The following is a 25844-nucleotide window of genomic DNA, read 5'->3' as shown; positions in this document are numbered from 1 at the left end:
ACTTGGATCGTTGAAGGCCGCCGCCTTCCACCACCTCCACGACCCGCGCCGACCTCTTCCTCCCTACGGATCTACGGCACCCTCACTCTAGGAGTGATCTCATCCATCGTGTGGTTCTTCTTCTCCCAACAAGCCTAGGCGTAGGTAAACGAGAGCGGCCTCAAGGTGAGACAATCGCTTTGTTAACCTTGGGATTCTAGTTGGTCTCTTCATTTGCTTTACGTTTCTTTAAGTTGTTATTTTTCTTGGTCTTGCTAATTTAGGTGTAAGTGCTTGCCTAATCGTAGTTAACAACTAAGATTTCCTAAAAGCTAGAATTGAGAACAAGATTAAATTTGCAATTATCTTACTTGAATAATCTTTTGTTAAATTTCTAAAATCAAATCCTGGATCTACATCATGGCTATCTTGAATGCATGTGATTGGACGTTTTTTTTTTTCTTTCAATTGCTCTGTATTAGTGATACAATAAAGCAATGATTAGCAACAGGGTTCATGCATCAAACTTATATCATTCTTTAAGCAAGCCTGCCATCTGATTAAACATGAAATTTACATAAGAATCTCCGGATGTTTTTCTACTTTATTCCACTACGTGGGATCGGCAGATGTTTTTCTACTATGCATACAATAAAATAATACCACTTTGTAGAATTATCATCCCCATAAATTGGCTATTACATGAACACAAGTAATAACTCAATGATTCCATTTCCTTTTCTGATAGAGCAAACCAATTAAATGTGCATTATGTGGTACTTAACGTGCAAAATGATCCTCATTCATGCCTTAGAAAAATAACACAATAAGCATCCTTTAACCAAGCCAATTTACTTCTCAAGTAAGCCTCTGTTATAGTAATCTGAAAGTTTCAACCCAAGTCCTTGTTCTTGTATATTTGAAAGTAAATACCAAAGTCAAAACGAAGACTCTTCTTGATAGAAAAAACCACTTCACAACAACAATAACATCATCATCAAGCTTGTATCCCACTAAATGGGGTCGGCTACATAAATCATTTTTCTTCATTGTGCCCTATTAAGAATAAAATTCTAATTTAAATATCTTAAAAAATATTATTTCTAATGCTTTCTAGTCAAGTCTACCTTTCTTAACATAGACCAGATCTAATATATCTACTCTCCTAACTAGGTCATCGGAATGCCAACATTTATGTAACCAAACCATCTAAGGCAACTCTCTCTAATCTTATCTGCCACTGGAGCTACTCCAACCTTTTCACTTATATAATCGTTTTATATTTTGTCTCTAAGTGCAAAGTCACTCATCTCCCTGAGCATCCTCATCTCTACAACACTTAATTTTATATTTCTCTTTAAATGGCCAACATTCTGCATCATAAAGCATTGTAGGTCTCACCACCATCTTATAGAATTTCCCCTTAAGTTTGAGGGGTGTTTTTCTATCACACAACAGGCCCGATGCATTCCTCCACTTCAACCATTCAACTTAAATTATACTAATAATATCCCCATCTATTTCAACATCACTTTGAGAAACATACCCAAGATATCTAAAACATGTACTCTTTTTGATAACTTGATCGCCCAAAGTTACAATCCCCCCACTAGATGTATTGCTACTAAAATTGCACTCCATATATTTGGTTTTAGATCTACTCAAATGAAAACTTTTAGACTAAAACAAAACAACCATTTTAATGACAATTAAAAGGGATGGCAATATAATTCTTAAAAGAACAATCACGTTGATGGCATGCTTTATGCACCAAATGTGATCATAAGTAATTATAAACCATGAAAATCAACATAAAATAAAATATTGAAATTGATAATATGTGAGAAACAATGACATTCATTTTCTTTACATTATGTGTGGATCACATATAACCATAAAACATCCAAACACTTTAAAAATGTACATGGAATCTATTAGTTGTGAAAACTGTACATACAAGGTAAACAAGACTAGTTGTAAGTAAGTAATCAAACTGGTGTTCAATTAATATCTCTGCAAATTGCATGATCCAAAAAAAAAAAAAACCCTCTCTGGCCATCAACACCTTCATCCACTCATTCATCAGAGCCTGTCAATACACCGTTCCAGCTCTTCCCTTCCAAATCTCCTCCTGCCCCCTAATTTGCAGTCGTTTTTTCGTGCCTCCAAGCAAACAACCAACCACACCGCCCAAAAATAAACCTCTAACAGTGCTTGAGCCCACATAGCAAATCTTCATCCAACAAATGCAGAAAGAAGCAACTTCCCTCTTCCAAATAGTGCGTCAACAATAAATTTAAGAGTTTGGCTAAACACATTGTTGGAATCAGGGGTGACTAAGAGTGGTCCTCATTCCTTCGATGGTTGTGATAAATCATCTTATGGTCATGTATATTACAGAAACTTCACTTTTAAATCCACCTGTAGTCATGTAAAATGAGAAAAATTTGCCCACCCAAAATTAGGATAAACATTTTTGCCACTCTTGTTTTAACTAGCTTCTGCCGCTAACTTTAAAAGAACGGAGAGGAAGCAGATTCATCCAATCAAAAGGGATTGTTTTCAAGGTAAAAACAGGCATAGCTTCTTATGCTTCATCTTCTAATTCAACACAAACACTTCAATGATTCCAGTTGCACCTAAAATCAAAACAATGTAGAATCACGTAAAATCCAGGAGAGCAGGTGTAAAATAATATCATCCTATTAACCTCCCTTAGACTCCCAAGAAAACAAAAACAGGAAAAGCCACAAAAATGGTACAGGTTTCTGCTTATTATAGATCCCTTGCACTACTCCACTGCTGCAAAACCCCATACTGATAGAGAAAATTTAACCAATATTATATAGCCAATGTTCTAAGTACACAGTCACATTGGAGTGAATCCACACCGCACGCGACTTAACCGTTAACTATTGTCAAATGTAATTTCATGACGCAGGTCATCCACCATAGACTACAACAGGCATGAAAATTATTAACTTGTCTTCTGAACGTCTATATCATTCTCTCACTCTTTGGGATTCAACGATTCAAGACTTGCTATAATATTATGTTGAAGTAGAGCATAGAACCACGGTGCATGAATCCACACCACAGATACTAAATAATCAACCGTGATCAAATGTAACATGAATTGCCTGATGCATGATATTTGTTATTGAAAAATGGATCAAAAAATGAATGAAGCAAAGGAAGGTTGTGAAGGAGAGAGAAACCCACGAACCGTCCATCTCCACGATTGGATTGGTAACCTTGATCTTCTCGAACGGCATCTCTCCAACTTTCTCCGTCAGCCACCTGCGATGGATAGGATATCGGTGATCTGAAAGAGGGGGAGACAGCGAGGAGGACAAGGATAGCGGCCGCGTGGAGAAGGCTTTGAAAAGGTCCAAAGTCCCGGTGATGCGTAAAGATAATGGAGAAAGTGATGGGCGGCTCAGTCGGATAGAGCCTATCCAGTAGCGGCTTGGCGTGGCTCGGTTGATATGAGGTGCGAGTGCGCCAAGGCAGCGACTGCAATTGATGAATTCTGCCGACGCAGCAGGGAAAGCCATTCACTCTGTTTCCGCCGGCAGTAAGTTTGACGGCGGATGCAGAAATGAAAGTGGGGACCTTGCTGTGCTTTGGGGGTTTTGCGGTCCCTGTCCGGCTCGATTCCATGGCTCTTCAACTTGTGTTTCTCTGAGAAAATTTAGCAAGTATTTGCCCTTGATCTTGCAAATTAATTATTTTCATTAGTTATATTATACACAAATTATAATTATTTTATTTTACTTTAAATATTTAGATGTTAATTATTAAAATATATAACATAAAAAATTATATATATATATATATATAATATGTATAGTAGAGTCTTTAATACTAATTAATTATTTAATTATTATTTATAATATTTTATAATAATTTTTTTTAAGATCATATTTAATCATACTAATTATTTAAAATAACTAAGTATTTAATTAAGACTAAAATGAAACGCTCCGCTCCTTTGAGAAGCAAATGATCTATCCAAACTCAAAATCAAACTCGTGCGACTGTTCTTTCGAGGCAGTGGTGTATACAGGTAATTAGAAGTTCACCATGTTCGTAGATTAATTTTTGCTTTGAATATCTTGGCTGAAACTTCTGGTGCTGGCTCGGGAGATATTAATAATTTTATCAATTATTTAAATATTATTTAATTAATTTCAATTAATTATTAATATTTTAAATTATAATAATTAAAATATCCAACAATTAGAAGTAGGTTTTACTTCCCCTTCCTCTATTTCGTTCGGTCGGCTTTATTCCTTCGCACGAGTGTAGAATTTTTCACTGGTTCTTCTTCCTCGCCGTGCGACTTTGCTCCTTCGACGATATTACCTTCCTGTTCTGTTGGATCGGAAGTTACGACATTTTTTTTTATCTGAAGCAACAACGGGAGCTCGCTTGCTGTGTGAAGGTAACTTTCTCCCTTTCGCGCGCTTCTTCGACCAAATCCCTTAAATCCGCCGAACCAGAGGATTTCGTAAATCCGGGATTTACCACGAAAAGAGGGAATTTTCTGTCAACCGTGGCTTTGATTTACCATGAGATTTGATTTTGCATTTTAGGCCGTTTGGCTGGATTTCGCCCAAATCCGGCCTAAATCCGCATACCAAACAGCCCCTTAGGGCAAAATTGGCGAAAACGCCGTGTAGTAGAGATTACTTACCGTGAAATTTACTTTATATTTTTTGGCCTTTGACAGGATTTAGCTCAAATCTTGCCTAAGTCTTGCATCCAAACAGGCCCTTAAGGTCTCATCCAATGCATTAGAAATGAGCTATTCACATGAATGTAATTCTTTATGCATACAAAAGCAGGTCAATTCATTTTTTATTCAACAAGCCCCATGGCGGATTCCTCTTCTTCTTCTTCCATCCGTCTGCTATGAAATCTTGCTGCGACTTTCTGAACTAGTTTATTCTTGTTATTGCCTTCCCCAACATAATCATGCCATGACTTACTCCATTTGACTTGTTGATCCTTATGCAGCAAGTTCCTATTACAACTTCCTCAGTTGATACTTTTTTAGAGAGTTGTCGTGCTATAGGAATAGAAGCATGAGCTGAGCTCAAGCTCATTCTATGGGCTTGACTTGAGCTCAAGGTTGAGTTCAAACTGCTTTTTTGACTAAAAAGACAAGCATGAATTTGTTGTGGCTCGAGATAATCTCAATTTATTTACACCCCTACTTCATAATCACTATTTAAAAATAACTAAAATTTAAACCTCAATTTAATTTTATTGTGTTATATGTTTATTTAAAAATATTATTTAAAAAATATGAAAATTTTATTAGAAAACAAATCATGCCCAAAATATTTGAGGAAGAAAGAGAGAACCAGATTGGAGAGGATTTCTAAGAGAATTAATATATAAAGAATTTATTTGAATTTCCTTGACTAACTAATGATGAGTTTAATCTAGGGTAATATAATTGAAATAAAAAGATAGAGATCTCAATTTAAGCATTGGATTTTGCCTTAGATTTATTATTTTGTAGGCATGCATTTGACCATTAATGCCCTAATTATAGGTGGAGAGAAGGTAGTTGTCGTAGAGTTGGTGACATAAATACATTTAAATAAAAACAAAAATATAGAATCAATTGCAGTTAGATATACGATGGACTATTTAGGCATGAAGTAAGCTTCAAAGCAAGAACGCTATTGGCGAGTATAATATAAGAGCATGTTTTGATGAATTAACGAGTACATCACGTGAATTCTCTCAATGAGTGGTCAAACTTTGTGAGTCTTTATGTCACGCTTGGGGCTTAGAATTGATAGCTAAGTTGAGGTTTGCTCTTAGGCTATGTTGCACCGATACGGATACGGCGACACGGATACGACACGATACAGATACGAGACACGTCAATTCTTAAAAATATAGGATACGGGTACGGCGCGGACACGACATTATAATTTATAAATCATACATAAAAATTAAGAAAACAATCAAAGCATAATATTTGAAATTACAAAAAAAAAAACAACAATATCATTTGTAGCCTTGTAGCTTATAATATCAAAATATAATAAAACATCAAATGTCTAGTACAACAACAAAAGCATAAACATAAATTATCTAGCACATGAAGTTTCAACTATTCAATAGAAGGAATGATATGATTAGCTTCTTCATTGGTTTGTCTTTGAACTTTTATATCATCTTCAATAAATATCATAGCTTCTAATTCAGGCTCATCAAGTGAAAGATTAGTAATTTCTAAAATTCTTATATAATCAAGAGACTTAAATCCATCTCGGAAATGAGAGAACCTTGCTCACAGCCCCGGAAGTAAATACAATGCGTCTTTTTTTTTGGATTTCCTTTTGTTTTTCAACGGATACGCGTATCCGATACGCGTGTCCTTTTGAAATTAAATAGTATTTTAATTGGATACTTGTTTGGTGTATCCGACACGTATCGATGGCATATCGGAGGCGTATACGTGTATCGGTGTATCGGATACAGCACGCCTTCATAAATAGGTGTATCGGTGCAACATAGCTCTTAGGTAACTTATGAGAAGTGTAGCTCTAGGCAACTTAATGCTTTAGTGATTGCCTTATTTCTTCAGATATAAGGAAATTAAATATAATATTGAGATCAAATATCATCGGTTAATTTCAAAGGATGTTGTTGATGCTATGAAGACTACCATTATGGGAACGGGCAAGTCAATGAAAATCCTGAAAGTACTTCCAATAATTGAGTGCAAGACTATTACAGCTCCAAGAGTAGAACAAAGTGGTCAATTTGACACCCTTACACCCTACCTGCAAACTCAAGTGGCCATGCACTTCAATAATTTGAATTTCAACATGCCTTAGAGCAAGACTTATAATTATGAACTAATTTCAAATCTGCTAGATGACATTGGGGAGTGGTTTTGCCAATTCCTAGGCTTTTGAAACAATCATGAAAGAAATTGGAGTTGTCAACAATGAGAATGCCATAAGGAATGATGTGACTATTATTAATGTGGGAGATAAGACCCTCAAGGAGGTAGAGTCTTAGAAGGTTGTTCGTTACCAAAAATTTCATTGCAAATGATTATGAGCTTGCTATTAATGCTGAAGGGTTGATTATGAGTGCAATGGAGCCTAACATCAACTATAAAAGAGACAGTGTTGATACTAGGAGTAAGATTAGCCATGTTAGGCAAACAAGCCCTGATATAATCGAGGATGGTGGGGCTTCATACATGGAGAAATCTAAGACTCATTTTACGAAGAAGTTTATGGATTTTAAGGTGCTTTGTTTTGCTATAAAGTCATCTAAAAAGGAACCCAAAGTAATACAACAACAACATCAAGCCTTTATCCCACTACGTGGGGTCGGCTACATGAATCATTTTTTTTCATTGTGTCCTATTAAGAGTTAATTTCTCATTTAAATCTAATAAAGAAAGGTCATTTCTAATATTTTCTAACCAAGTGTTTTTAGGTATACCTCTATTTTTCTTAACATAAGTCAAATTTAATACATCTACTTTCCTAACATGGTCATCGGGAGGCCACCGTTTTATGTGACCAAACCATCTAAGGTGACTCTCTCTAATCTTATCTTCCATTGGAGCTACTCCAACCTTTTCACGTATATGCTCATTTCATATTCTATCTCTAAGATTAAAGCCACTCATCCACCTAAGCATCCTCATCTCTGCAACACTTAACTTAATATTATGCTTCTCTTTTAATGACCAACATTTTGCACCATAAAGCATTTTAGGTTAAAAAAAAAATAATAAATAAAGCATTTTAGGTTACATCACCATTTTATAGAATTTTTCATTAAGTTTGAGTGTGACTTTTCTATTACACAACAAGCTCAATGCATTCCTCTACTTCAACCATCTAACTTGAATTCTACTAATAATATCCCCATATATTTCATCATCAATTTTAACAATAGTCCCAAAATACTACAACATGTACTCTTATTAATGACTTGATCGCCCAAAGTCACAATCCCCCCACTTGATTTATTACTAGTAAACTTATACTTCATATATTCAGTTTTAGACATACTCTACGAAAACCTTTAGACTCTATGATGTGAAACAATCCAAACGAAAGATGAGTTGCTTAAGGAAGTTTGCACTTGTAAATTTTAGAGAGCAATGTTAAGCAAAATCCTCTATTGATGTAAACGATAAGATAACATTAAGGTGATAAAATAGCTTAGGTCTATAGCTCAAGATCGTAGCCGTTTATATCCGATGTCCTCATCACTCTAGGGTTGACCTCCATAATTCAAGTTTACCTTCAACTCTCTCTCTAATCTTATCGGCAAGAAGAATATCATTAGCAAAAAGCATACACTAAGTGCATCCTCTTGCAAATGTCTAGTGAGAACATCCATGACTAAAGCAAAAAGATATGAACTTAAGGCTGATCCTTGATGTAATCCAACAAAATAGGAAAATACTTGGTCAAACCACCTTGTGTTTGAACACAGTTACACAAGTAACAGCTCTTGTATGCATATCCTGAATGACTTGAATATAAGTATTATTAACCCTTTTTTTCTAGAACTCTCCATAGCACTTCTCTTGGAAATTTATCATATGTTTTCTCTAAATTAATACATATAATATGATGATCCTCCTTATTCTATTTTTACTTCTCTATCAAACTTCTCAATAAATGTATAGCTTCCATAGTAGATCTGCCCTACTTGAATCCAAATTGATGATAAACAATAGTATCATGTCGTAAACTATGCTCCATAACTCTTTCCCATAGGTTTAAAGTATGACACATTAACTTAATTCCTCTATAATTCGCACAATCTTGTGTGTCACCTTCATTCTTAAAAATAAGAATCAATACACTCATTCTTCACTTATTTGACATCTTTTTAGTCCTCAAAATAATATGAAAAAATTTAGCAAGCCAATAAACTCATTTATCTCCTAAGCATTTCCAAACATCTAATGGAATATCATCAGGTCCAACAACTTTTCCACACTTCATTTTCTTTAAAGTCTCTCTCACTTTGATTTTACTAATACACCGATAAAAAAAATCTTTATCTCACTACGTGGGGTCGGCTACATGAATCATTTTTCTCCATTGTGTCCTATTAAGAGTTAATTTCTCATTTAAATCTAATAAAGAAATGTCATTTTTAATATTTTCTAACCAAGTCTTTTTAGGTCTACCTCTATTTTTCTTAGCATTAGTCAAATTTAATACATCTACTTTCCTAACATGGTCATCGGGAGGTCACCGTTTTATGTGACCAAATCATCTAAGGTGACTCTCTCTAATCTTATCTTCCATTGGAGCTACTCCAACCTTTTCACGTATATGCTCATTTAATATTTTGTCTCTAAGATTAAAGCCACTCATCCACCTAAGCATCCTCATCTTTGCAACACTTTTTAACTTAATATTATGCTTTTCTTTTAATGACCAACATTTTGCACCATAAAGCATTTTAGGTTAAAAAAAAAATAAAGCATTTTAGGTTACATCACCATCTTATAGAATTTTTCCTTAAGTTTGAGGGTGACTTTTCTATTACACAACAAGCCCGATGCATTCCTCTACTTCAACCATCTACCATCTAACTTGAATTCTACTAATAATATCCTCATATTTTTCACCATCAATCTGAACAATAGTCCCAAAATATCTAAAACATGTACTCTTATTAATGACTTGATCACCCAAAGTCACAATTCCCCCACTTGATTTATTACTAGTAAAATTATACTTCATGTATTCAGTTTCAGATCTACTCAACGAAAACCTTTAGACTATAAGGTTGACCTCCATAATTCAAGTTTACCTTCAACTCTCTCTCTAATCTTATCGGCAAGAAGAATATCATCAGCAAAAAGCATACACCAAGTGCATCTTCTTGCAAATGTCTAGTGAGAACATCCATGACTAAAGCAAAAAGATATGAACTTAAGGCTGATCCTTGATGTAATCCAACAAAAATAGGAAAATACTTGGTCAAACCACCTTGTGTTTGAACACAAGTAACAACTCCTACATGCATATCCTGAATGACTTGAATATAAGTATTATTAACCCTTTTTTTTCTAAAACTCTCCATAGCACTTCTCTTGGAAGTTTATCATATGTTTTCTCTAAATTAATACATATAATATGATGATCCTCCTTATTCTCTCTTTAATTCTCTATCAAACTTCTCAATAAATGTATAGCTTCCATAGTAGATCTGCCGGCTTGAATCCAAATTGATGATAAACATTAGTATCATGTCGTAATCTATGCTCCATAACTCTTTCTCATAGGTTTAAAGTATGACACATGAACTTAATTCCTCTATAATTCGCACAATCTTGTGCATCACCTTCATTCTTAAAAATAGTAATCAATACACTCATTCTTCACTCATTTGACATCTTTTAAGTCCTCAAAATAATATTAAAAAGTTTAGCAAGCCAAGAAATTCATTGATCTCCTAAGCATTTCCACACATCTAATGGAATATCTTCAGGTCCAACAACTTTTTCACACTTCATTTTCTTTAAAGTCTCTCTCACTTTGATTTTACTAATACACCGATAAAAAAAATCTTTATTTTCATTTAGGATGCTAAGGTCGCCAAAGTAATGATCTATAAAATTGGGTGTCATGAGCTACTTTCCTGTTTCATTTCTTTGAAGAATGTGAGAATAAGTCTAAAAGTTGGCATAGATAATCAAATAACTATTAAATAAGGGGCCACCATACTCAAAGTTATGAGGACATATTAATGGAAGGTACCTCAATTAAATGGATGTAATAGGGGAAAATTTGTACATCCCTGGTGCTTTGGATTTTTAGGTATTCATTAAATAAACTAAAGCATTGACAAAAAGAAAGCTACAAGGGATGTTGCACCTATAAATGATGTTGCATATAAAACTTTAAAAATCCAAGTTCATTAAGAAATACAATACTATTATTAATGTTGAATGGTTGTCTCTAAGAGATACGGAACTTGACAAAGTAATGACAAAGGATATGATGTTGATACATGGAGAAAGCTTGACCAAGTTGAGCAGATAAACCCTAGATGATTGAGGATGATAAGGATTTTGATGAGAAGCAATATAATAGGTAGTTAATGAGAAGACTAAGGATTTCGAGGTGATTATTTATGTTGTTGAGTCCCATGATAGGGTAAGTAGAGTAATGATCCTTCCACCACCTTTCAAATTCCTTGGATCGACCATATTTCTTTTGCTTAAGCTTTATAGAAAATCTCTCCACTAACCTAGTGATCTTTGGGGTGCCCTTAGCGAACCATCATAATAAAATTTCAGCACAAGGATCTTTTGGTGCTTATGGGTGAATAGATTATCCACCAAGTTTAAAATCTACAATACATCAGTTTCACATTTCAATCTTTATGTTTACATTATGCTTTTGATGTGATATTTAAAATGTAAAACCAATATATTGTAAATTTGCACCATTTTTTGTTGCTCTTCTCGATGATTCGATGCCAATGGATTATTACACTCAATATAATTTATAATGCTTGAGCTTATGCTTGATGTTTGTGCCAATGTTGTAGTGAAATTTATGCTTTATATTTTAAGTATGTGGGTAAGAATTATTGCTTGTATTATATTTATTTAGTTTGAATTTCAGGGATGAAATTTACTTAAGGTGTGGAGAATGTAATAACTCATATTAGGTCAATCCAAACCAAACCACCCAACCTAATTTCATAGCCCCTCTGCCTTACTTGATGCTAAATTCCCGAATTAGGATTTAGGGCATCACGATATCATTGAGGTGAGTGAGCGAGCAACAAGCATATACGGTGGGTAAACAATTGATTGGGATAGACAACGAGAGAAAAAGCGAGGGATAAAAGCTTTAGCAATAATAAATGAAGGCTCCTAAGGCATGCGACAAGTCTTCCTTCTCCTATTCATTTATTGTTATTGGCTGAAAAGTGTGATTGGATTTTATCAGATATATTCTAATATGATTTTTTTGGATGAAATTTTTATCATTTGTCTTTTGTGATCTTTAACTTTTTTGTTTTGAATCTCAAGTAGAACGTCAGAATATTTTAGTATGAAATGAATTCTTGCAACTTTTAAGTTTCTGTTGAAACTATTATATGATTGTTTTTAGATTAATTGCTTGTTTTTTCGTGAATACTTAGCTGCATCCGTTGATTACATCTATATCTACTTCGCATGCTTGATGTACGCTAGGAATCTTGGACTCTAAAATGTTTTGTCACCTCTCGATGTTATCTTTTTCCATTCAATTCTTAAACCAATGAAGTTTTTAAAAGGGGTTGCTTTTTCATGGTTTGTTGTGGCTTCTTTCTTTTCAACTACAAGCCGTCGTCTACATGTTACAACTAGTGGTGGTTTTGTAGTCGGCCAATTCCAAACATTCACAAACTTTGATGAATCAAAACAGGAGTATGTAGGTTAGTTTCCACGGCTAAGCATAAAATTTTCTTTGTTTGTGTACAAACTTTAATGGCTCGTACAATGAAACAGGAGGTAAGTGGGCTAGTTTCCCTGGCCAAGTATAAATGTTTCTTTGTTTATGTATAAGTTTACTGATGTAGGTGGATATTTTCACTAATATTTTCTATCGCCTTATTATCAAGTTTATCTTAAATCTGAATGCCATCGTGCTGATTTTATTTCTAATTGCTTTCACAGTTTCCTACTGTTTTTATGGTTTGTTGAATTTCTTTGTCGATTAGGACGTGCTGAATGGACATCATTTCTCAGCTGCAAGAGCAAGCCAATTCTATTGCCCTTATTGCTTTGAATACGTTTGGTACGCTGCAAAGAGATGCACCACCTGTCCGGCTTTCCCCAAATTATCCTGAGCCGCCTGCTAATCCTTCAGAGGAGACCATCAACATTACAGAACAACCAAAGACAATGAGTGCTGCTTTGGTTCAAGCCGCCAAGAAGGTAGCAAAAAATAGAAACGGTTCTTTATACATCAAATTATATTTTTTTACTTACAGGTTTCCTATTGTTCCTGAAGCGTTTTTTTTTTTTTTTGGTGCTCTGCAAGTACTTCCACTGAACTGCAATTCCTACGTGTAGGTTGATTGTTTTGTTCCATTGGGAATTCAAAACATAACCATGCATTTTAACTTGCAAGATTTATTTGCAAGAGACGGGGCGTTAATGTAGTGGAAGATAATGTAGTGTAACTCTAATCACAAGCGAAAAAAAAAAAAGGCTTCTAAGGCAATTAAATAGAAAGTATACTTCAGGTTCTGTTTGTGCTTAGACAATTCAGTGTTGGTGCACAAGTCTGGTGATCTTATGTATACTAGTTTAAATGTATGTGCACAACGTGCATGTTGATAAAACTTTAAAAATAATAAAAATATTATAAAATAAAAAAATATTAATATGAAAGAATAATCATTACTAATCACAATACTAACATTTAGCTAAGAATTTTTTAGGCAAAGCCAACAAAAATCTCTCTTTAAATCTCATTAAAACTACAACAAAAGAATACAACATAAGAGAAGAGAACTATAGAAGCATCCTCACATATTACAATCTACTCAAAGCTTTACTACTCTAAAGTAAATTGTTTATGTTGGTAGATCAATTAGATAACTCGAACAAGTATAATCTTGCAAGTCACAAGCATCAAAGAGCGGTGGCTGCCTCGGCTTCGAAGCTCTTCCCATCAGCTCCTTTGTTCCTCCTACCTCTCCTCTAAGGAGCTCAATCTTAGGAAATACTTGGAATTCCCAATTAAAACCTAACTATCTTGATGAAAATAACGAGAACGATCCACAAATCCAAAAGAAAAATCAGAAAACAATAGGAAAATAAGATACTACCCAGATACTTTATCTTTATTTTGTTAGATCTTTATTATATGGTTCCAAATTTCCTATAGGTGTAAGCCTTTTGGTTAATTACCCTTTCTAGTGATGATAGAGAACATTCGATAAAGGTTAGTTGTTAGAATCTAAATGATTAGTAGATAATACCAGTGAATTTAGTATAAGGCTGGAATTTATTTTTTTAAACTTAAAAGGGATCAATAATGAACCCAATCAAGATCTCATGATTTCATCATCCCAATTTTTTGTGGTTATTGTTCAGAATAGTCAGAAGAGATAGTTGAGTCAACTTGATCGAATTATCATTGTCAACAGTTATGAGTTACTTTATTTGAGGGAATTTTATAGACTTAGAGTGGATGTTTGTCTAAGAGAATATATGTAAGTTGATCTTAGTTAATAGAAGGCTTTCAAATTTAAAGGAAAATTTGATAAGATGGTGGTGAGACGTGTAATTCTTTATGGTGTAGAATGTTGGCCATTAAAAGAGAAGCATAATATTAACTTTAGTGTTGTAGAGATGATGACGCTAAGGTGGATGAGTGGCTTTACTGTTAGAGACATGATACGAAATGAGTATATATGTGAAAAATGTTGGAATAGCTTTAGTGGGATATAAGATTAGAGAGAGTCACCTTAGATGGTTTGGTCACATAAAACGGTTGTCTTCTGATGACCTCGTTAGAAAAGTAGATGTATTAGATTTTGGCTTATGTTAAGAAAGGTAGAGGTAGACCTAAAAAGACTTAGTTGAAAAATATTAGAAATGATCTTTCTTTATTATATTTAAATGAGAATTAGACTCTTAATAGGACATAATGGAGAAAAATGATTCATGTAGCCGACCCCCCATAGTGGGATAAAGGCTTGATGTTGTTGTTGTTGTTAGTTAGTTAATAGAGGGTTTTATATTCTATGAAGTGCATCCTACAATTCATTATTCAAGAGTTTTTTTTACTATTGGGGAACTTGCTGGCTTAGGTCTTGACTATAATTTAATGCCATTATTTTGTGGTGAAACCATGGAGTCAGAGGGCTTGATCATAATCGTTTATCTGTGGTGTCATTTGGTGACAAAACCACCGATTAGATGACACATGTCACGTCCTTACTGGTGATAGATTGTTTTAGAATAAATTGTAACGATGTGTTTGAAAAGACTTTTGTGGAGGGTTGATGACTTTTTATTTATGTTTTAGAAGGTAAATTTCACTTAAAATATTTTAAATTTTATAATTTTTTGAATTTTTTAAAATTGCTTGTTAGGATGTGGCTCTAAAATTATTTGCATTAGGATTTTGGGGCATTTTTGCTAGTTTATATTTGCTTTTAGCATGGATATCATCAGGGTATCCTAAGATTTTACTATTATTTTTTACTTTATCGACTCTACAAACTTTCTTATAGATGATCAAGTTTGATCAAATTTCATTTTATTATTCGCACAACATTTTTCAGCCAATAAATTTTAATGTTTGGTACATTTCTTAGAATATATGTGGATGATTTAGTTTTGAAAAGGGGGTTTGCAAATTTTAAAATAAATACAACTTTGTAGGGCAAATGCACACTTTCAAAACGAGAATATTTTAATCTAGCTTGTTTTGAGCCCGCGTAGCATCCTCGAACCCCAAATTAAGAGTTTGATGTATTTGGCCGAAGCTCATACTAGTGAATTAATTTCGGTTACTTAATATGTTTTGCATGCATTTTTATATTTTTGTGCATTCGCTTGTTATGCTTTTCAATGCACGATACACTTGCATGCTTTTCTATATATTTTTCTAGTGTACGTGCACATTTTTCAATGTACTTGTGCTTTTCGATGCGTCTAGATGATATACTTAAACATTTTTTGATACATTTGCATGATGTAGTTATGCGCTCTCTAATGTACTTGCGTGCTTTTCGATGCGCCTGCATAATGCATCTTCACACTTTTTGATGCATTTGCACTACGCTCACACATTTTTCAATATATTTGAATGATGTAGTTACGTTATTTCTAAATGGTGATATGCTTCTCGAATTAATGCATGTGTTTTGTGGTGGTTATATGCTTCTCTAGTAAATGGCACATTTTTTTGAAGAAACTACATGCTTCTCAAGGTGTTTGGACATTTAATGGAGCATCACACTTAAATTTGATAAATGCGTGCATGATTTTAAATGTTGAGTTTTGATTTTTTGCGTAAGCATTTATCTTTAAAATGCATGCAAATTTTCATTTTGGAATTTATACTACGCTTTCGCTCGGTGTATGTGTTATGGATCTAGTGGCACTTGTTACAAGCTAGATTATTTCGAGCATATTAAAATGTAATGATTTCATCCTGTTGTATTTGTAATTTAGCTAGGTGGACCCAACGAGGAATCAAATTTTCTCCTATAAATAAGAGGGATGTTGAGTTCATTTGAGTTTTCATTTGCTAGCCTTCAAATAATTTTGAGTTTGGTGGGGAGATTTTATTCATAGTTGTCGTGCTGTTGAGTTCATTACAAGACCTATTTTAAATCATTATTCAATTTTTGTTCTTATTCTTTCATTTGGTGTATTTTTTTAAGCCATTTAATATTTTTTTCTCTGTAAGTCTATTTAGTTTGAATTTCAACAGTCTCTTGATATCTTCCTCACGCTTTTATGGGTTCTAGGCCTTTCTACCATATATATACTCTAAAAGCATGCATATTCAGTGTTGTGCGACATAGCGGCCTAGGATCTTCCCTCCTACCGCATTTAAAAAAGCTCACATAGGTCTTCATCACCCGCAAAAGCGAAAATGTAGATTTCTTTGCTACATTAGAACAATGTGCACGAGCATTTATTTTGCATTTCCCCGCCTTATACTGGTACTAAATTTTGAAGTTTCTACCTTACGCATGCAACAACAACGAGATGATAACGAGATTCGCAATGAAAACCAAAATACCATTTTTCCCTTCATTTTTTGTTTTCTTCTCTTATATATATATAGAGAGAGAGAGAGAGATTTTTCTATATTAGGGAGAGAAAGGAGGGAAGCACGATGAAGAGATGTACATATAGAGGTAAAGAAGAAGGGAAAAAGAGAGTTAGAGAAAGAGGGTGAGGTGGAGGGTGGAATGGGTTTTTATTGGTTGTTTTTCCTACCACAAAAGTGGTAAAAATGTTGTCCTAAGTGAGGCCTAAGAATTATTATATTAACGTGGAAGCTTTTTCCTAGCATTGAATGCACTAAACTTACAATGGATCAGTTGATAATGAAAAATTCACATAATGAGCTACATATTTGTGGGAGATAACTTGGTCACATGAAAGAGCGAAAGAAATAGTGGTAGTCATATCAAATGTTGAGTCATGTTGAAAAGCCATGACTTATTCTTAATGTAAAGTGATGTGGGTTAAGACCCTCCTAAAGGAATTTCATTTTCCTTTTGCATAATATATGGTGGCAATAATGCTGGCATCTATTTTACTAATAATCTTGTTTTTAACAAAATAACTAAGCATATTGAGATTGATTGCCACTTCATTTGGGATGCCATGTTTTGAAAGAAGATAGTTCATATTTCTAGTTTAAATTTGCTGACAATTTATGCAAAAAGTTGAAGACCATTAATATAAAAAAAGAAAAAAAAGTTGAAGGCCATTGATATATATGCTCCAACTTGATGGAGTGTATTAATTTTAGCATATTATTTAGAAAATTTATAATTTATAATTTATAATTAATGGATTATGTTTATTTTAGCATAGTTCTAGAAATTAAATTCATTTCTCCTATTATAGGTAAGGTACACTTACACTGAACAATACATTATAAAGTGATTTCTATCTAACATCACCGATAAAAAAGCTATACGCATTAAAAATCAGAAATTCCTTCGCATGCAGTTGGAATAATTCACTGTGAAAATTTTGATTAGCAATTGATCTTAAAAATTACCATGCTCTGGCACTAGTTTGAGCATATTAAGGAGAATTGACTATATTAATTTTTATATGAAGATAATAAGATTAAACTCTTAATGGGAGGAAAAATAAAATTCTCATCCTAAGAAGAGAAAATTCGATCGTATATAAATATAAATATGGCTCTAGAGGGACATCTTCATTTTTGTTTGGAGTATTCTTGTATTATTTGGAGATTTTTCTTTTAAAGATGACAGGCTTCGCTCAGACCAGCTAGAAACTTTACTCAAAGGTGATGATTTTTAACACAGCACTAACTCCATTGCTGCTGAAATCAGAACTTTTTGGTTCTAGTCGACTATTTGCTTGCTTAAGCTCAATATATTCACCCGTTGATTTATTTATTTATTTTTGTTAGACTGTCCTCTACTTGTTTTTGTTATAACATTTAAATGTTTCATTAAGACTTCATTTGAGACAACTTTTTTACTGTTTCTTAAAGTAGATGTTTAGTATAAAAATTAAAATTTTTGTACTAGAAAGTCGCTTTAAGAAGCAGTAAGAAAGTTGTCTCAAACGAAGCCTAAATTGAAGACCTTACTGATCAGAATGCTTGTGGTTCGCAGTTTGACGCGCTTATTGCTGCCCTGCCTTTAGAAGGAGGCGAAGAGGCACAGTTGAAGAGAATAGCTGAGCTCCAGGTGAATTGTTTGACGCATGTCTTAGACTACTCTGTTACATTTTCATTTAAAGTAAGACTAAAGAATGATTAGCATATGTCTCTGACTTAGGTTTCGTTTGGGAGGGCTTTTTTCCTGCTTATTAAAGCAGCTTTTTAGTAAAAAAAATTTAATTTATGTATTAAAAAATTGTTTTAAAAAACAGTAAAAAAGCCGCCCCAAAAGAAGCCTTAAAAACATATTTTAGTTTTGAACAAAATGCCTTCTGTTTGAAAGTTCCTTAACTTTTTTCCAGGCAGAGAATGAATTAGTAGGTCTTGAACTTCAGAAACAGCTTGAAGCTGCAGGTATTTTTGTGCTAAAAAATTCGTAATTCAATAATTATTTACACTCCACAAAATTATTTTCCAACTTGAATTTGCTGACGTGAACTGTATAGCAGAGCAGGAACTGAAACTGGTTCAGGCGTTGTTTAGTCAAGCATCAGACAATTGTCTGAATTTGAAGAAACCAGACTGATATCACTACTGTGCAATGCAGAGCCAGAGAGCCTCACGGTTAGTTAATGAAATAATTCATATCTATTGCTTATATATTATTGTAAAATTTCAATGTGGAAGCAAAAAGCAGAAAAGAAAATGTGATTTTTGTTTTCGGATTTGTAACTCTATGAGTTGATAAGTTTTGTTGAGGATATATTTCTGATTGATATAGCCATGATTGAATGTAGTTCTTTTATACTTAGATTTTTTTTTGGGTTGACTTTTGAGCAAAAAATACACATCACATATCGAAGCTTCGGATTCAAGATCTTTTAGTTGATAGCTAAAGCTCTTGACCAACAGATCAAAATGAGTTTTGTCTTTTATATTTACCGCCTTTCCAGATAGGTAGAAATATGACGTTGTAAGAAAACGTATTTTTCTGAAGTTGTGTTAACAAACAGTATAGCAGCAACTATTTTTACCTATCATCAGTATTTGGTTAAATTTAAATTTGAATAGGACTAATAAATCTCTAATGTTCTTAAAATTAATATATTAAAAAAATATGCTCGAAGTGACAGTGCAACGAACCATAACATCTTTTTTTTAAAAAATTTGTAGATATAATAGAAAGTTATTTTGAAAAATATATTGACAATGAATATAAAAAAATATAAAAATTAAGTAATGAAGTACTTCTGGCTTTCCAACATGACAGAAAATAAATTTTATCAGGAAGCTTTCAAAAGCTCTTAAAAATAATAAGTTTCCCACTTATCAAAGCTATTTTTCCAGTTTAAGGAATTTAGCTGAAATTTCTGCCTTGATCTGGTGTTAAGAAGCACTGTTGCAAAGATGGCCATCTACATATTAGGAACAAACCCTCTCTCAACCATTCCATCCTTAATAACATCATAAGTATACTTATTTGGAACAAGACCTTTCTCTAACATCTCATTAAGTATTCCATTTGCATCTTCCAGTTCACCTTTTTCACATAAGCACTTAATCAAGATATTATAAGTAGCAACATTGGCATGTTTCTTATTCCCCTCCATCCTTGCCTTGATGTTCAAAGCAGCCCTTAGGTTCCCTTTTTTGCAGAAACCTTCCATTAGTATATTATATGTTAGGTGAGAAGGTTTCAAGCCCACATCAAACATCTCATCAAATAGCTTGCTTGCCTTCCTCAACTCCCCTTCCCTGCACAATGCAGCAATCAAAACATTGTAAGTTATGACATCAGGTGCAATTCCCTTCTCTACCATTTCATCCAAAAGGCTTCTTGCTTCCTTCATATCCCCTTTCTCACAGAAGCCCCATATCAAGCAGTTGTAGGTTGAAGAATCAGGAAAAATTCCTTTCTCCAACATCAATAACTTGAACTCCAATGCATCTTCCATCCGGCCGGATCGACAATAACCATCTATCAAAGTGTTGTAAGTAATTGCGGTCAAAATCAAGCCCCGGTCGAATAGATCATTCAAAAACCCCTTAGCCTCTCCCAACATTCCTTTCTTGCAAAACCCATTTATGATTGTGTTAAAAGTGACTACATTGGGAATCAGATCTTCACTGTTCATTTCCTTCAGCAATGCAACACCTTCCTCCATTTTTCCCTCATTGCAGAGCCCATTGATCAATGAATTGTAGGTAATAGTATTTGGAGAGAGTTTCTGCCGCTTCATTTCATCAAGAAATTTCATGGCTGTAGAGCTATTCCTGTCTTTGCAGAAACCATCTATAAGGGTGTTGAAAGTAACAACATTGGGATAGATACCTGCTGAGATCATCTTCTTCAAGAGAGCATCCGCTTGGTACAGTTTCCCTCCTTGATTACTCTTACAGTACCCAGCAATTAGGGTATTATAAGTAACAACAGTTGGCTCGATGCCCCATGATCTCATTTCAGTCAATAGATCCCCTGCCCTCCTTAGTTTCCCCGCCTTACAAAACCCGTTAATCACTGTATTGAAGGTGATCAAATCAGGGGGGATTCTTCTCCGAATCATCTCAGAGAAGACGGATTCAAACTCTTTCAGCTTTTCCTCCTTGATTAGGGCATTAAGCAAAGAATTGCAAGAAAGGGTCGAGAGCCTGTAACTGTAGTCTCCAGCCCTGCGGAAGGCTTCAAGCGCAGACTCGGTTTGAGAATTTTTGACGTAGGCGGGGAGGAGCATGTCGGCTATGAGGGAGGCGGATGTCCGGCGATCGCCGCAGACTGAGAGGAAGTGGAAGATGGCTGGGAGGCTGTGGCGACGGGAGAGAACCATGGAGTGGAGCTCGGAGCGGAGCTTAGAGTATAATTTTTCAGCGGCGAGATAATGGAGGAGGCGGCAGTGAAGGTGAAGGTCGTGGGGAGATTGGAAGTGACGGTCCGACCATCGGAAGTACGAGAGAATAGTGGAGGCGGCGGCACCGGAGTTGAAGAGGTGGAGGAGGAGATTTGAGGGGTTGTTGTTGGAATCGTTGATTAGGGTTTTGAGACGGGACCAGTGTTGCTTGTTTATAAGGTCGGTGAGGGTGATGAGGTCGACGGAGGTGAGAAAATCGGCGGCCGCTGGGAGCCCAGCGGCGCCGCCGGAGGCGGAGAAGGGTCGGATTGAGATGCGAAAGCAGGAGCTTCGTCTTATGGAGATGGTTTTCGCGTAGTGAGGTACGCTCATCATTCACTGAACTGATTTGCGATGATCCTAACGACATTTAAATCCAAGACTACTAATATCAACTAAATTATTCGTTATGAGAAGATATGTGACTGTTCTTTTATCTCATTATGTCACCAATATGAAATTGGTACTATCAATTAAAAAATTTTGGATTTGAATTTTACATATGTATAAATTTATGTTAATTAACTTATATATCTCAAAAAAAAAAAATCTTATTAAAAAATATAAATTAATCTCAAATGAGATTCTAACATAATTATCATTGGTGCGACCTATCAATTGAAAGTGTGGGCGTCTCAACTCATGGATTCTCTGAATCTGCCGTTGTTGCAAGAGACCTTTTTTCATTGATGTTTCTTTAAGCCATGAGAGATTATTATATGTGAAGTTCAGACACAGAGAACCGTTCAATTTTATGATAGTGAACAGTAAAAGAGCAGTTACTATTCAACATTGCATTTTTAATGTTCACTCATGTACTTTTACTCTATTTTTATTGTTCACAGTCACAAAATCAAATAATTCTCTGTGTCCGAACTCCGCAGGCAGGGGCGGAATCACTGTAGCCGTAGGGGGGTGGGGGCAATTGCCCACCACTAAAAAAAATGTAAGCAAAGGAGAACGCGATCTCCCTCGACCCTCTGCCATCTCAGGCTCTCTGCTTGTTTTTTTCATTCTTGACACTCGAATCGGGGGAGACGACTGGAGAGGTCTCCATTTTTCATCATTCTAAGGTGCATCTTCTTCATTACTGCTTCGGTTCTTCCGCCCGTAAGCTCGTTCTTCCTGATTTCTTCGGTTCTTCTTGGTTACTTTTTTTTTTTTTTTATCCGTATTTGGAGAAAGAATATTGGCTTCTTGGTTCAATGTGCCCTTGTCTTTTTGATTTCTTAGATTTTACAATCTTTTTCAATGCGCCCTAACTATGATGTTGGGTTTTCTCCTTACCATAATATCACCGGTACAATTTTGCCATTCAAGTTATTATGGTCTCATTGCAGATAGCGTTTGCCTAGCAAAAACTGAAGTATGCATGTGTTTAGTGAAACTTAGGACTCATTATGGATGCATAAGTTGCATTTGATTTTAAATCACAAATTCCGATCCATGAACATAAAAATTACAGTCTTTATTTAAGGTATTGTTTACCATCTCAGTGATATAGAGTGAGACTTTTAGTTCATTTATTAACAGTAAGGTTTATGTCATAACAATTCATTTGGCATTTTTGTTAGATGTTTCATGCCACATTTTTTTATAGTCTATTATGAGCAAATGATATGCAATCATCATCATTATCATCCTTATTAAGATTAGCTTTATGAATCCTTATTATTCATTTAGTCATGAGCAAATGATGTGTGATGCCATAAGAAAATCACAAATGCTTGGAATGAGGTAATCTTATGTAGGATGAGTTTGGATTATTTTTATGAGTAAAACAGATTAGGATATTTTTGTCATTAACTCAACCAAAAGCTCGTTACGTCATTATTAGTTACTAGTGTAGTAGTATTGATTAACATAAGAGATTATAAGTTTAGCAAATATGATATCTTCCTTTTTGTATATAAGAACAAGAGTGATAAATAGATAAGATGATACTATATTGCTGTGGGTTAAAATCGATATTAAGGTTTTCTATGAGATTTTGTTTCTACTTGTATTAATACTTGTTTGTTATGATATAAATATTTTGATTAACAGTTGCTATTCTTTTATAATAAATTTCATTCTATGGTTAAATAAATGGAGCGTTATTTAAAGATGAAAGAACGAATAAAAATTGATATTAACAATCTCCCAGCATATCCTGGACTCCGACTTCCTATTTGGAGTTATGATGTAAATGATAGAAGATAAGATTTGGAGATCATATCTAATGAAGGGACCCCATCAACCGAGAAGTCATCAATTTTCCCAAACCTTATATGGAAATATTGCACGTAGGTTCAATCTGAAATGTTTTGATGAATACTTTGATTGTTTAGAGTACAGTGTGCTGAAAGACACTGCTTTTTGTCTTTACTGCTATCTATTTAAATCTCAAGAGCAGATTATTAAAGGTCAAGATGGTGGGGATTTATTTATTGGAGAAGGTTTCAAAAATTGGAAGCAGAAAGAAATTATTATGCCACATTGGAGATCATAATAGTATAAATAATAAGGCTAGACAAAAATGTGAAGATTTGATGAAGAACCAAGAACATACTCTTTCAGCTTTATGGTTAAGCAAAGATGATAAGAATAAAAAATAATATAAGATCATGTTGACTGTAGCCATTGATTGTGTTAGATTTTTGTTACGTCAGGAATTATCATTTCGTGGGTATGATGAGTCTTCCAAGTCAGATAATCGAGGAAATTATTTAGAGCTATTTGATTTTCTTGCTGATCATAATTAGAAAATTAAGACAGTGACATCTGCATATGCCAGCTTAAATCTGAAGTTAACTTCACCAAAAGTCTAGAAAGGAATATATTTTGCTGCATCAGCTCAAACTTTAACATATATCATGAAAGATATTGGTAACTCATACTTCTCACTTATAATTGATGAATCCTGTGATATATATACGAAAGAACAAGTTGCTATTGCAGTGAGATATGTACATAAGTTGGGCCAAGTGGTTGAAAGATTTATAGAAATCAAACATGTCACATCCACTAATGTAGTTACATTGAAGGCAGCCATTGAAGACATTCTAGCCAAACACTCGTTGAGCATACAAAGGATGCGTGGTCAAGGTTATGATGGGGCATCCAATATGCGAGAGAAATTCCATGGTTTAAAGGCCCTTATTCTAAATGATAACCCTCAAGCATTTTATGTTCACTGTTTCGCTCATCAACTTCAATTATGTTTGGTAATAGTGGCAAAGAATCATTGGCAAGTAAAACATCTTTTTGAGTTCACTTCTAGAATTATTAATACTATCGGGGCTTCTTGTAAGAGATCAGATGCTCTTAAAAGTATTCATCATGATAAAGTACTTCTTCATCTTAAAAATGACAATCTCATAAGTGGCAAAGGTTTGAATCAAGATACAAATTTACATAAATTTAATGATACTCGTTGGAGTTCATATTTTCACTCTTTGATTAGTCTTATACGTATGTATGCTTATGTGATCGAGGTGCTAGAGATTATTAAAGAAGGGGTTCATGATCAGTAATCGGTTGAAGCGAGTGTTCTGATTGATATAATGGAGTATTTTGATTTTATTTTTACAATGCATTTAATAATTGATATATTGGGCATTAAGAATGAGTTATCACAATCATTACAAAGAAAAGATCAATATATTGAAAATGCAATGAAATTGGTTCAAATTTCTAAACAACGACTACAACTACTAAGGGAGAATGGATGGAATGCTTTATTAGATGAAGTGTCACGTTTTTGTGATGTTTTTGAAGTTGTTGTTCCAAACATGAATGAAACATACAAAACTCGTCGTCGATCAGTGCAAAGAGATGAAGATAAAACAAATATACATGATTATCGTGGTTATCTATTTTATATTGTAGTTGACATGCAACTTCATAGCTAAATAATCGCTTTTCTGAATCAAGTACTGAGTTACTTCTTTATGTGTCAAGCTTAAACCCAAGTGAATCTTTTCGTGTTTATGAATAGAGGAAATTGATATGTCTAGCAGAGTTATATCCAAGTGATTTTTCTATAATTGAGGTTGTTGCTCTTAAAAGTCAATTATCAACGTACATTATTGATATGCGGACCAGTGAAGAGAAGAAGCATTGCAAATCTTGTAAAGCAGATTGTTAAGTTCAAGAAGAATGACGTGTTTCCTCTGGTTTATAGACTTATTACCTTAGCATTAACCATACCAGTTGCTACTGCTACAGTGGAAAGAGCATTTTCAGCCATGAAAATTATCAAACATCGAAGACGTAGTAGGATGGGTGATGATTGACTCAACAATTGTCTTGTGCCTTACATTGAAAAAGATGTGTTTGAATTGAATCCCAATGAAGATGATATCTAATATTATCAAAAAATGTAAAATAGATTAATAAAATTATAATGATTTTTCAATTTTACTATCATAATGAAATACAAAATTTCACTTTGAATTATGTCATCATTTTGTTTTTTTTTTTTTATATTAGTCTATTACTAAGAAAAATTCCCCCCCTAAGATGAAAGGTTGGTTCCGCCCCTGTCCGCATGTAATAATCTCTTGTAAGCCACACATTGTAAACAAGTCTTATAAATAGTTTTGTATTATCGGAAAATGGGAAAAAG

The 25844-nt window shown here is 34.2% G+C and overlaps 3 protein-coding genes across 4 annotated transcripts in view; 1 reads left to right on the top strand and 2 right to left on the bottom strand.

The window, feature by feature from the left end:
- Positions 1 to 3641, bottom strand: part of LOC110100741 (cytosolic isocitrate dehydrogenase [NADP]) — a gene marked incomplete in the record, with an annotated part of 11866 nt that extends 8225 nt beyond the window's left edge. The window contains 1 exon segment of the mRNA XM_020828391.2: positions 3206 to 3641. Coding sequence (XP_020684050.1) covers positions 3206 to 3536 — 331 coding nt within the window.
- A 592-nt stretch (positions 3642 to 4233) lies between these two features.
- Positions 4234 to 19066, top strand: LOC110100749 (mediator of RNA polymerase II transcription subunit 21). 2 transcript variants are annotated; one of them, XM_020828408.2, is made up of 5 exons: positions 4234 to 4426; positions 12724 to 12940; positions 18364 to 18438; positions 18713 to 18764; positions 18860 to 19066. In XM_020828408.2, exons 2-5 carry the CDS (start codon positions 12734 to 12736, stop codon positions 18934 to 18936), a joined length of 411 nt encoding a protein of 136 aa, XP_020684067.1. In that variant the 5' UTR covers positions 4234 to 4426; positions 12724 to 12733; the 3' UTR covers positions 18937 to 19066. The 2 variants fall into 2 exon arrangements, with proteins under 2 accessions (XP_020684067.1, XP_020684058.1); XM_020828399.2 differs by having other exon boundaries at positions 18857 to 19066.
- A 664-nt stretch (positions 19067 to 19730) lies between these two features.
- On the bottom strand, positions 19731 to 21723 carry LOC110100760 (pentatricopeptide repeat-containing protein At1g09820-like). The gene has a single exon (XM_020828417.2). It carries the CDS (start codon positions 21569 to 21571, stop codon positions 19766 to 19768), a length of 1806 nt encoding a protein of 601 aa, XP_020684076.1. The 5' UTR covers positions 21572 to 21723; the 3' UTR covers positions 19731 to 19765.
- Between the last annotated feature and the right edge of the window lie 4121 nt (positions 21724 to 25844).

This window comes from Dendrobium catenatum, unplaced genomic scaffold (assembly GCF_001605985.2).
Source record: "Dendrobium catenatum unplaced genomic scaffold, ASM160598v2 fragScaff_scaffold_338, whole genome shotgun sequence".
NCBI lineage: Eukaryota > Viridiplantae > Streptophyta > Magnoliopsida > Asparagales > Orchidaceae > Dendrobium > Dendrobium catenatum.
This window is presented reverse-complemented; position numbering and strand designations above follow the sequence as displayed.

Bases quoted from the DNA above. Each gene is read 5' to 3' on its own strand.
- LOC110100749 (XM_020828399.2), top strand. From the start codon at position 12,734: ATGGACATCATTTCTCAGCTGCAAGAGCAAGCCAATTCTATTGCCCTT. The intron at 12,941-18,363 runs GTAGCAAAAAAT...TGTGGTTCGCAG, and splicing joins TGGTTCAAGCCGCCAAGAAG to TTTGACGCGCTTATTGCTGC. The intron at 18,765-18,856 runs GTATTTTTGTGC...TGAACTGTATAG, and splicing joins GAAACAGCTTGAAGCTGCAG to CAGAGCAGGAACTGAAACTG.
- LOC110100760 (XM_020828417.2), bottom strand. From the start codon at position 21,571: ATGATGAGCGTACCTCACTACGCGAAAACCATCTCCATAAGACGAAGC.